This window comes from Mauremys reevesii, linkage group 2, assembly GCF_016161935.1.
Source record: "Mauremys reevesii isolate NIE-2019 linkage group 2, ASM1616193v1, whole genome shotgun sequence".
Taxonomy (NCBI): Eukaryota; Metazoa; Chordata; order Testudines; family Geoemydidae; genus Mauremys; species Mauremys reevesii.
The window spans coordinates 165,831,580-165,845,022 of record NC_052624.1 but is presented as its reverse complement, the minus strand read 5'-3'; the positions used below and the strand labels follow the sequence as shown (position 1 = coordinate 165,845,022).

At 37.9% G+C, this 13,443-nt stretch overlaps 1 protein-coding gene across 3 annotated transcripts in view; it reads left to right on the top strand.

Moving 5' to 3' along the window:
• Positions 1-13,443, top strand: part of DROSHA (drosha ribonuclease III) — a 109,266-nt gene that overhangs the window by 28,878 nt on the left and 66,945 nt on the right. For all 3 annotated transcript variants that reach the window (XM_039523848.1, XM_039523849.1, XM_039523850.1), the window contains 5 exons: positions 1,796-1,882; positions 1,999-2,085; positions 7,530-7,601; positions 9,349-9,430; positions 10,729-10,800. In XM_039523848.1, coding sequence (XP_039379782.1) covers positions 1,796-1,882; positions 1,999-2,085; positions 7,530-7,601; positions 9,349-9,430; positions 10,729-10,800 — 400 coding nt within the window. The remainder of the gene's footprint in view (positions 1-1,795; positions 1,883-1,998; positions 2,086-7,529; positions 7,602-9,348; positions 9,431-10,728; positions 10,801-13,443) is intronic.

Genomic DNA, 13,443 nt, shown 5'->3' with positions numbered 1-13,443 from the left:
CAGTTTCATGAGGTCCTTTTGGAGCTCTTCTCAGTTTGCCTGGGGCTTAACTATCTTGAGTAGTTTTGAATCATCTGCAAATTTTGCCACCTCACTGTTTATCCCTTTTTCCAGATCATTTATGAATATGTTGAATAGGACTGGTCCCAGTACAGACCCCTGAGGGACACCACTATTTACCTCTCTGCATTCTGAAAACTGACCATTTATTCCTACCCTTTGTTTCCTATCTTTTAACCAGTTACTGATCCATGAGAGGATCTTCCCTCTTATCCCATGACAGCTTACTTTGCTTAATGGCCTTTGGTGAGGGACCTTGTCAAAGCCTTTCTGAATCTCTATATCCACTGGATTCCCTTAGTCCACATGCTTGTTGACCCCCTCAAAGAATTCTAGTAGATTGGTGAGGCATGATTTCCCTTTACAAAAACCATGTTAACTTTTCCCCAAGAAATTACATTCAAGAATTTGTTGTTGTTTTTTTAATCCTACATTCTTGATTTAAAATGTATCTGTATTGTTCAGCACCTATTTTATAAACGAATTGGTGATTGAAGAATTCATAAAATTGACCATCTTATTGACCAACTGATCATTCATGAAATTGGTCATTCATGAGGTTCTACTGTTTTTTTTATCATTTTCTCTGTGTGACTTTCCAAATAAAAATCAAACAAAATAATTGTTTGCCGTTTTTTTTTTGTCTCCCCCTCTTCCCCCCACCCTTTTTTTTTTTTTTTAAACTGCAGCTGCTCTCTCTGCTTTGTTGCATTTCAGGATTCATGAACATTTCTGTTTCATGGATTTATTACCCTGTCTCAGAAAATTACTCCAGACTGAAGCTTGTAATAAACTATTTTAGACATAGATTAATTTCCCTCGTCCCCTCACACAACAGTAAATTTTGTTGAAGGAGAAACATTTTTAGTAGGTGAAAATTTTGAAATCTGACTGACTGACTGTGAGGAGGTAGCTGCCCCTAAAGATGAGGATGCTGGGAATTTTGGGGGCTCATAAAAGCCCATTATAGATTCTCTTAATCTGGTGTGAGCCTCAGAGCACTGAGAACCTAGCAGAAAACAGATCCTACAAGGGCTTCCTTTAATCTAGTTGCTGGTGAGTATTTTTACCCACTAACCTGAGAACTTCAGAAGAACCTGAAAATATGAGTCTTGGGAACCTTATATTCCACTGAACCACATGCAGACCTATCTACATTTAGACATAGCCATTTATGTGTTTTTTCATAGGAAGACTGTGTGGTCAGCTAGTTAAAGCAGGACACTGGCAGACTTAGGTTCTTTGTCCTTTCTGATGCTGATTTACTGTGTGATGCTGGACTAATCTGATTGATGCCTCAGTTTGTCCACTTGTCAAGTGAAGATACCTTCTTACCTTTGTAGTGAATTGAGATTGTCCAATGAAAAATATAAGTATAATCTTTATAATTTTTTTAATTAATTGCCTAAAATGAAATTATATGAAAAAGAAAAGCATCTGAACACTTAGATGACTGGCTTCTGTATGCAAGTGAGGTGCATAACAATATGGAGAATGTATGAACTGCACTTACATTTTTATCAGAATAATATCCCTGTATATGTTTCTGAAGTTAAATAAAAAATGTATTATGCTATGACTTCCCTCCTCCTCCCAGAATACTTAATTATGGCTACCTATTTTGTTTATTTTTTTTCTAGTGAACATTTCATGGATGTTAAAAGTGTTTTATTCCCTCATTTTATTTAAATTAACCTTGACTCTGCACATAATTTTATGAATCTTTCTCTTAAAGCCTATTAAACCATGTCGCCCCATGACCAACAATGCTGGAAGACTGTACCACTATCGAATTACAGTGTCACCTCCCACAAACTTCTTAGTAAGTACTTTATAAACAATTCCAGCCAAGCGTCCAGTTCAATTTATTTTAACGTTGACATGTGTTGTGCCATGGCTATCTTAACTTTAACTTGTTTTGTTTTTTGTTTTTTTTAGACAGACAGGCCAACAGTTATAGAATATGACGACCATGAGTATATCTTTGAAGGGTTTTCTATGTTTGCACATGCCCCTCTGACAAATGTAAGTATATTCATTTTATGCATAGTGCTTTTCTAGAAGGCAGGCTATTTCTGTCCTTTTAAATAGCACTTGTATAAATCAGTAGTACATGTGCTTTGAGAGGCTTCATGTCAATTTCACTTGAAAATGGGAGGGTGACATTTGTGCTAATGAGGCTCAGGTTTTATCCTGACTAATTGGGGTAAGTATTCCTTTCATACTGTGATTGAGGCTGTAGTGTGCAACAGAATAATATTTTTGCATGTGTCAAGATTTGGGAATGAGATAAAATGTGGATAACTTGTTAAAACTGTTAATTGGATTTAAATTGGATGAACTTTTTGAGTTGACAAAGTTAATAGAAAAGGAAAACCAATAATTTTAACCGATAACATGGGAACGGATTAGTTCAGATCACCTAGTTTTAAAAACCTTGACTTCAGTAGAAGTTTACTAAAAAATTCCTGTAGTTTCCAACACCAGTTCAGCTCCCCATCAAATTATTAGTTAAATGATGCATTTTATGGTTTGGTGGGGCTATTTAAAATCAGGTATTTTGCAGCTTCAATGGAATCCTACTCTACATCAAAAATGGGTGCCCCTGGTATCCCATCATCCTTTTGTTTCTCAAATTCTAAGTACTTTCATCTGATAGTTATAGAGTTTAAGGCCAGAAGGGGCCACAAGAACATCTAGTCTGACCTCCTGCATATCACAGGCCACCACCTACACACTACACCCAACTACCAAAATTATGCCCAAATATTACAGCCCTCAGGAGACTAGACTATTATGTACTACAGGCAGGGAATAGGAGGGACTAACATGCACCAATACCCAAGCCCCCACAATTGCTGAGAAGTGATTAAGTGAGATATACCCAGATGATCCCAGCAAGTGACCCAGCCCCCACAACTGAGGAAAAGGGGAAATAAACCAAAGATCACTACCATTCTGATCTGAGTAGAAGTATAGAAACACTTACCAGGAACTGTATGTTTACAAGAATTAATCAAAGGGATACTGTCAACTTAAAAATCACTCCTCTGCTTACAGATTTTATACCTACTATTGTTACAAGAAACATCTATTCTCTCCCCCCCAGAACCTGCATGGTTCTCAGTGAGAGGATTGGGCCCCAAGATTATTCTAATTGAAAGGGATTGAGAAGAATATGTCTTCCTTTTTTCAGTCTGCTCACTTGGTGCTTTTGACAGCTCTCTGTGTGTGTGATCAATTTCACTGTTTCCTCTCTCTAGTCACCTGGTTGGTTGTTTTTCCCTGTTGTTTCACATAGGAACATCGACAAGAGAACCACTTTAAAAAGTAGAAAAATGTGATCGTAAAACAAGTATCATGGAGACTAGAACACAACTATAGTGTAATAGGAAACACATTTTAACTGATTATTTTATTTCATTTTTTTCAATGTGACTAGATTTCAAGTTGTCAATTTATTCACAACTTGAATTTGTTTGGTCTCATTACGCAAATAAAGGAACATGTTTATGCTGTAGAGTCACACATGAAATAACAGGATATGCCAAACCTGATTAAGAAACAGTGTCTAGCTGACTAGAAAAGTGATGGTGCCTGTGAAAGGGCCCCACTGTTCCTTGACAAAAGTAAATGTGATTGGGGTTTCAGCATTCTCTAAAACCTGTTGCTGTGATGGTTCTCTTAGCTCTGGTCTACAAATTTATGTCGGTGTAACTACGTCCACACCCCTGAGCGACTCAGGGCACAGCTACACTACAAAATTAAGTCTACCTAACTTACATTGCTTATGCATGTCTACACTTTGCTCCTTGTATCAGCAGTGCGCATCCTCACCAGGAATGCTTGCACCGATTGAACTGTCAGTGTGGGGCATTGTGGGATGGCTTCTGAAAGTCTGCAACAGTTGATGTAAGAAACGTAGTGTCTACATACTGACACTGTGTCAGCCTAATTACGTTGACCTAAACTGTATACCTCTCATGGAGGTGGAGTTAATAAGTCAGTGTAGCGGGCGAGTTACATCAGTGGAAGCGAAGTTTTAGTGTAGACATTTACAGAGTTAGGTCTACATAAGCTGCCTTGCATCAACCTATCTCTGTAGTGTAGACCAGGGCACAGTTATAACAACCTAATCTCTGGTTTAGACAGTGCTGTGTGTTGACGAGAGGGCTTCTCCCGTTGACATTGCTACTGCCCTCAGAGAAGTGGAGTACCTCCGCCAATGGGAGAAGCTCTCCTGTTGGTCTAGATAGCGCCACTGCAGCACTGTAAGTGTAGACAAGCCTTTAGTGTTCAAAGGCAATTTTGTCACCCAGTCCCACCATTTTCACTTTTGGGGACATAGAGCAGAAAGAAACACTTAAGCTTTTTCATTTGGGAAGATACTATACTAAGGATAAAGGAACCACCTTTTCTTTAGAATACAAATTCACTCTAAGTCAAGCATGAGTTGGAGAATTACAGACAAAATGTGTTACAGAAAATTCTTCCACCAGAGGCAAAGAGAATTCACACTGCCCTGTATGAGCTGATACCTGAAGATACTCAACCTACTTCTAGTGTGGAACTTGTGTGTTTTGGGCACAAAACTACTGGAGCCTTGTTTGCAGTTTTCTTCCTGTACATTTTTTGCTAACTATATGAAAATGGTCAGCAGCAAGTTATAATTCTAACAGATTGCTCTTTACTGCAGACATATGGTCATAAAGCAATACCATGCAGTCTTTTCTGATATCAACAGGATACTAGATAGGCAAGGCCTTCATAAGGAGAATACTCTTGCTGCACTGTAAGGCTTTTGACAGAAATTATGGGGGAATTGCCATTTCAGAAGCATTTCAGGATATGCTTGATAAATAGCAGATGGCAAAGTGTAGCATTGACATGGTTCTTTGCAAGAATGGAGATAATATAACAAAATATTTTAATGAGACAAATTTGTATAGCTGAGGAGGCTTCACTTGCACCCTGCAGCTCTGTAACAAAGCTGCGTTATTAGCCAATCTGGACAAATATTAGATAAAATGATATGTCAAATCATAGATGTTAAATGAATAATGCATCATTTGTGTGAAGTTAGTCAACTAGCTTTATAACAGCATTATTCTTTGAATACATTATTCAACAAATAGCATTCTTCCAGCTTTTTTAAGTGCAGCTGTGCATGGGAAACTTGTTCCTAGTTATTTGGAAGTTGGTCACCTGTTTTAAGAATCCCCTTTCTGCTCTCTTTATTCTGCACAGAAGACAAATGCAAATAGTCGTGGCTGTTAAGCAGCTGATCCAGAAAGTCCTGACTTGGTCATCTTTAGACATCTGTTGGAAAATAGGCTTTCACAATATTTTAAAGCACTGTTGAAATAAATATGACTGCTTATTTTTCCCCAAACGTTGAGTAACATATCTTAATATCCAGATTCTTAATTTCTATTGAAAGGTATCGAGTATCAAATACATTTGAAGAAAGGGATTTGTCATATTCTTAATTTAATATTGGTAATCTATAGGGGATTTTGTTTCTGAATAAACAAGTTCATAATGGGGGGAACATCTACAAAGATGGTTGCATCTGGAATCTTCCTAGTAACAACTATACTTGGTAGATGTAGCCTAAAGATTAACATTAGTGAGAGATGTGTATTTTGGGTGGGGAGGAAGGGAGTGTAAGCCCAGGGCCACGGTACTGCAAGCAGATGCAGGTAGACAGGAACTTGTACCTGTGAATTGAATTCAGCATGCCTCTTTGCAGGTACAGAGATCCATTGCAGGATTGGGGCCTTAAATTGCTTCAGTTTCATGAATTGTTGATCATTACGAGGTGATCTCTTATATTTGCAGGGACAGTGAAAGTTTCAGCCATGTTGACTTAAAAATGACAAGAATTTAAGTTCTCTCATGGCTCACTGGATTAAAAAGACATGCAATTGTGTGTGTACTGGATTGCCTGCTTGCTTTTTGCACCAAAACCTTTAGAATCCAAACTGTAAAGCTAAATTTTAAGATCAGTGAAAATGACACTACTAATCATTGAAAGTGTAATTTAAATATTCTTTTAATATTTCAGTGCTGCACTTGAGTGGAGTCTTAGTAGTGAATGTTACAAACCTAAAAAGAAATTGTCAAAGTATTTTTCACAATTGAAGTTAAAACTGGCTGTTCAAAAGCCCCTTGAAAGCACAAAACTGCAATCCTGTCCATCCTCCTCCCCCGCCAATTTTGTATTATACAGGAGTCCTAGTTTGTTGTACAATTCTTGTGATTACTGGGGTGTGATAGGGTTCTTTTTTACTGAGGGGAAGGAAAATAAACCTTTAAAGGGATGCCATCGCCTTGAAGACTACGTTTCCATATGAAAATTCATCCCAACACTCTCCTCTCCCCCCAAAAAGTCTCTAACTATAACTGATGGAGATTACAGGAAAAAAAAAGTTTTCTCTCTCTTCAGTGTGTTTACTTCATGTGTTTGACAGCACTTTGTATACAGTCAGTTGCATTTCCTGTCTTATGTGCTAGCATTATGGCATGTGTCTCATGCCCTGATCTGAGAGCGCTAGTGTATTTACTAGTAACAACTACAGTAAAGCTGAAACTGAAGAGGCTGCAGTCAAAAATGAAGGTGAAGGAGAAATGGAGAGTTTGGCCCAAGCATGTGTGGTAGTTATTTTGAGCCTGCCCACTGTCCTTTCCTGTAAACACCCTCCTCATAATAAGCACTAGCAGCAGCAGAATAGAAAAAGTTCTGTAATATTTTGACAGGGATATTGGAAAAATATTTGCAAGGGGTATTCTAGTAAATTACAATTTTTTGAAATTGGTCAATTTAAAAAAAAATCAGGTTGACATTGTCGCTCTAAAAGAAGCAGGGTGGTGGGGGGCAGTCTATGGACTTTGCAAGCTTACGTACTAAAAAATGATTAAATATTTGGCTTACCAGATGGTATAGTTCCCCCCATATGTATTTTTTAGTTCTATTTTGTGTAAACCTATAAATCTGTACTGCAAATCCCTGTGTCATGCTCCCATTACATAAAGATGTGTTAAAACAATGTGGCTAATAGGATTAGTAGTGGGCTAAAAACACTTTGCTTCGAGGTCACTAGACCAGTCTGGCACCCTCTACCATGCACAATAAATTCATCTACAAATACAATATTTTCAAAATGGGAGAAGAGAGATCTGTTAGTTAATTTTGCTTTTGCTGAAAAAACCCCCATAATTTCCAGTAGATGGCATTGTTTGACCAATGATTCCTGTCAGTCCTATGTTATTTCACAAGCGGAGTTATTATAGTCATCTATTTCTCTCTCTCCCTCCTGCCCCAAACTTTATGTGAAATCACTGAGGCAACAGTTTTACTACGTGTCCTTTTCATCAGATGGAAATTCTTAGGAAACATAATTGTATGAGTGATGCAGTCAGCATCATATGTCCTTTCAAACTGAACCTCTCTTCTGTTTTCCTTCCAGATTCCTCTGTGTAAAGTAATCAGATTTAACATTGACTATACAATTCATTTCATTGAAGAGATGATGCCTGAGGTAAGGGCGATAATTCGTCAAGAGATCAGTTTAGGTTATGAATTGTTGATATGTTTAAAGGATTAACTCTGTAGTATTTAGCCTCATGCACCCTCTGAATGTATAGCTGAATGGAAACCTATGATTTCTACGTAAAGCTTTAAGCACATATCTAGGACCCTATATATTGAAAATAAAATTAACAATACTCAGCTTTAGCCATACCTCTTTGAACTTTTCAAAGATCTGTACAAATATATTTCAGACAATATGCCTGTGAAATAAGGTAAGTATCTGTGCCTACTTTACAAATGAGGAAACGGATGCATAATAAGGTGGTGGTTTGCCATGCAAATCGGTGGTGGAACTAAGGGCTTGTCTACACTGGCACTTTAGAGTGCTGCAACACCCCCCTGAGCGCAGCAAGTTTCAGCGCTGTAAAGCGCCAGTGTAGACAGTGCACCAGCGCTGGGAGCCACGCTCCTCGTGGAGGTGGGTTTTTTAGAGCGCTGGGAGAGCTCTCTCCCAACGCTCTGCTGCGACCACACAAGCCACGTTAAAGCACTGCCGCAGGAGCGCTTTAACGTTGCCAGTGTAGACTAGCCCTAAGACTGGTATTTGACTTTTTTGACTCCCAGCCCTGAGGTCTGGTCACTAGAACAGGGCTGTCTTTTAATCTAAACTAATGCAAAAAAAAAAAATCCCTATAAATACAAACAAAGCAATTCCAGTTTATAATGTGGTGGTTTGTATTAAGACAGTCTTTGATAAAGCAAAATTTGTGGAGTAAATTGCTGCAATGGAACGCCATGTCTAGGTGTGGATTTACCCTGCATACTAACTACTAAGATAGGATCAATGTTTAGTTTAATCCCATATATTTACATATTTTTTCTTAGTTACCTTTCCTTTTTCTGTCACTCAGCAGTAGATTTATCTAAATATATGCAAGAGGCCGAAAATCCAAAACATGATTAATGTGGATCTCAGTGTGATTAACTTCCCGATACTGAATCTACTGTGCTGTCTCCAAATCTTGATTTAAAGTAATAAAAGGACAGCAACCAAAATAGGCAACTTGTCTTTGTGGAGTCCTAGTCAATTGCCTATGCCTACAGCACTGCTTGCAAACCCTGTTTAACAAGGCAGCCTTGCCAAAGAGATTTTGTTGGGTTTGGAATTTTTGGTTGGCTTCATAAGCATACAATTTATATTCACTTGAGCTGTTATTTTATATAATTTATATTGTCTTGAAATAGTGTTTTTAAGACAGAGTGAAAGACAGCTGAAAACTAGTGGCTTCTTTCCCAGTTGAGCTGAGGAATTTCTCTGCTCTTAAAATCATAATCCTCAATTTGTGATGTATTTATTTGTTGCTTAGGGTGTGGTGGTGATATCACAAATGATGATTTATAAGCTTTTTAGCAAGAAGATGCAGGAGTGGGGAATTATGACAGAGGTGTTTGTAATAAATATATCATCTCTTTAACTTATTCGGGTGAAAGGCTTTTGGTGCATAGTAAATTATCTTGCAGTCCTGAGCTCATAGTATCTGTCTCCAGTGTGGATTTGGGCCTTTAATAAAGAACCCTTAATATGCATTAACATGCTTTCAGAAGAGGCCTCAAATGCTAAGTGATGCTTAAATGAATAACAGACAGTCATATGCCTAAAGATTTACTAATCATTGAGCAGTATCATCTCCAAATTGTATTATTTATGTGTTGAAATATTTGAATAATGATATGCTGGCCTTTTTCTTTTCCAGAATTTTTGTGTGAGAGGACTTGAATTATTCTCTTTGTATCTATTCAGAGATATTTTGGAACTCTATGACTGGAATCTTATAGGTAACTGTACAGTTAAAAATATACACACACAGAAATATTAAATGTTATTTACGAATTCAGTAATTATGCCTAGGTTTTAAAACATGCTTTGGTTTAAAAAGGAGAACTTGAAATAAAAAAATTGAATTGAATGTTTTCAATTTTTAATAGTATGGATAAGTTTCCGGTTTTCTTTTACCAAGAACAAACAGTTTATAAGGGTCCGCTATAGTGGGTGTATAGAAACTAGCAGTGCTCAGAGTTGTCATCCAGGTCTCTTGGATAAGACATTTAACACTTCCTTAATTACTCCTACATGATTTTTGTTTTAAACAAGCTGTTAATTATTTTATTGCACAATAATGTGTTTGTGAGGCTTTGTTGTCAGGGTGTCAAAAAGAATGCTGTCTTTGCCCTGACAAGCTCACAGACTAAAAGCATTTGTCCTGTAGTACAATGAAACTACAAAATAGTGTCACCTAGACAGCCACATAGTATTCCTATGCTTACTGAGCTGTCATTTTATAGCTGAAAATCTTACCAGGATAGGTGGAAAAATACATAAATTTTAAGATTGTGACACAGCAAAATTTCAGAGTTAAACTTTTGCTAAGTTTAAAACAAGAGAAATTTCAGAAGAACTTCACTTTAAAATATGTAAATTTCTTTTGGTGCTTGGGTTTTCCTATGAAGATTTATTTAATACTTGCTGTAATGCAGAGATGCATATAAGTTTAATATTTTGTGTATGCTTCCTTTGGTTAGTTATTGAATATATTGCATGATCTGGTTTTTGGATTAAGTATTACTGGCTTTGATTGTACTCTCCTTTACTTTTTAAAATTGTAAGTCACACACCATTTTGGGCTTTCCTTTTCACATGAAGCCTTAACTAATATCATTGGAAAGGAGAAAGAAACAATAACATAGAACATTTTTCCCCTTAGTATGTATAAAGATAAGTACTGTTATTGGAACGAACTAATTGGAATGAACAATACAAAATCAAAACAAAAGCAAATTCTTTATTCCTGTGTTCTTACAGAACATTTTTAATGCATTTATTACATAAGCAGAATCTTTTCTTCCTGCCTACATGGACATTTCTGTTATATAGTGGACCAAAGAGTACATTATCTCTATTTCCCCTTTTACCGTGCTATGTTTTGATAATTTAGATATTCTGGGTGAAATTGTGGCCCTGTTGAACTCAATAGCAAAGCTTCCATTGATTTCAGTAGAGCCAGGACTTTACCCTTTGTTTCTGCAAATATGTTTTCATAGACTTAATTCTTTTTCTGTTAATTTTCTTATTTAAGGTCCTTCATTTGAAAACAATTCTTGTTGTCCGAGATTTCATTTCATGCCACGGTTTGTGAGGTTTCTTCCGGGTAAGTTTATATCATGTGGTTGGATGAAAATTAGACTTCCAAACTCCTATGCATCTCTTCAAACAAGGAAGAACCATTTATATGGGCCTCATAGCTATTTCTTCACGTGGACTGAAGGTTCAGGCAGAATCACTGCTTTGGTTTGCACTTGGTCCACAACGTGAAAGTTTTATTTGCAGTCAAAAGAGCTAGAGACTTGATTTTTTTTTTTTTTAATGGAAGCTGGGATTCTGGAGCATTAAGATGTGACTCACCAGAGGAAAAAAAACAACACCAGTCTGACCTGGTTTAATCCAACCCTTAAGCCAAGGAACAGTCTTTGGTTCAGAAAGGACTGTGTCTACTCTTATACGAAAAGCCTACTTAGGGGTTTCCCACACCCACAGTATCTGGGGGAAGATCCGCAATTGGTATACATTTTCATAACTTCAGTGGAGCTACGAAAATACATACCAGTTGGAGATCTACTTCTGGTTCTTCCAGGAGAATCATTTCCACAGAAATATTCTTGATATGAGAGCTGTCCTCTATTTATTTTGGCTGTTCAGAGACCTAATGTCACGTAAAGTTGGTTTTACCTCCTAAACAAGGGTTACTGGTAGCTGTGTGGAGGAGGAGAGGGGTATAGACCACAGGGACAGTACTTCTCTATCCTTTAGGAAAAGGTGTTCACATACATTTAACCACTGATCCTTCAAATGACAAAAGTTTAATTGAACCTTAGTGGTGCAAAGACAACTGGTTTCTTCTCCTCCTGGAGATAATAGTTACCCGATCCTATAAAGTTACAGCCTGGTCATGGCTGGGTCACTCAGAACCAGGACACTTCTTTCCATCCCAACCTGGCATTTATTTCAGAATGACTCATGACATGGAAGAGGTACTTAAGTGTCTCAAGCTCTCCAACTTCACAGAAGGAGTCTACAAGAACATATACCATTCAAGCGGAAAAGCTTTTCATTCTAGTGTGAATAGGTCCTGATGGATCCTTTTGCTTGCCTCATTCAAATCTTCTGCTTTCCTTTCTATTTTTTGCCTCAGCCTTGGATACAGACATCAGCACTCAGTTTATTTGCTATTTCGGGTTTCTGTGACCTTGTAGAAAGTAAACTCCTCTCCTGTTCTTCCCCCAGAGTACAGGACTAAGGGCTATCTTGCATTTAGTATGTCCCTCTAGACTGCTTCTGGTGTCACATAATTACTAATATTGTCCCCAAAAAAATCTCCATTTGAAGCACTTCTCACAGTCACTGACACTTCTAGCAGAAGGGTTTATTTTTAGCAGCAGTGATTTCAGCTTGCTGAACAAGTGTGCTTCAGGGCTTTAGTGACTGATCCACCTTACTGTAAGTACCATGGGATAAAGTAGAATGGCTTTTGGTCTTATTATTATTATTATTCCAGATAATAATCTCTAAGAATGTACCTCCAGCTTTTTGACTAAGGGTGCAGATGTGGCATGAAACAATCTGTCTTGAGGAGAATCATGTCTAAGACCCTGTCTACACTGAGATTTGAACCATATTTGAAATTGTAAACGTAGTTGTAGCTAAACCAGCTTCAAACATGGTTTGGCTTGCCTCTGCAGTCAGGATATTAAAAGCTGTCTGACTGCATCTATCACTGCTGTTCCTTAGCAGGCCTGCATCTTAAAATTGTATTCAGTCAGACGCAAATGTTTGGTGGCAATTTGCAAAAGTGGCCACATGTGGCTCTGGGTCATCACTTGATCTCAGTACAAAATGAAAATAGATTTGACCTATGTGAGGTGTAACCTATTTCTAGGTTAGAAGTTGTCTAGTTCTACTCTGCTAGGTTTGGTTGGTTGGTTGTTTTTGAGGTGTATCTCTTAACTGGTATTTCCACATTGTGAGGCATCTTATCCCTTTCTGATTGTGAGTTTATATTATTATTTTTTCTGAGAGACATACCTGGAGCTTCTTAATCTCTACAGAATGGGAATCCATCATCCTGAATATATTTGCTGAATATTATTTATCTATAGTTCTTCTTTGAAGATATTGGTGCAATAGAGCCCCACACATTCATTCACTGCCTTCTTAGCAATATATGAATGAGTTGTTTGATTTCTCTTCCCCCCATTTTCTTGTCTTATGTCTTTCAAACAGAGCTAAAGAGATATAGTTTCTAACTTTCACAATATCTGCATGAGATGGCTGAGATGGCAGGCATTGTGTGGCTCAGAACATTGAGCTAATCAAATCATATTTGCTCAGTGCCATAGGCCTCGGAGATGAAGAGCAGTAATCTACTGTACCTAATTTTTCAGAATATCAGGGAAACACACATTACGGAGTAGTTAATTTTCTTTGGGATCCGTGGTCAGCGGAGGGGGAGTCCACAAACATGCATTATTTTGACAATGAACACTGGAAAAGCCTAAAAGAGGCCAGATTTCAGAACTGGGTCCAGTACCATCATCTTTGGCTTAGGGTACGTCCAGACTACCCGCCGAATCGGCGGGTAGCGATCGATTTTGCGGGGATCGATATATTGCGTCTCATCTAGACGCGATATATCGATCCCCGAACGTGCTCCAGTCGACTCCGGAACTCCACCGGAGCGAGTGGCGGTAGCAGAGTCGACGGGGGAGCTGCGGACGTCGATCCCGAGCGGTGAGGA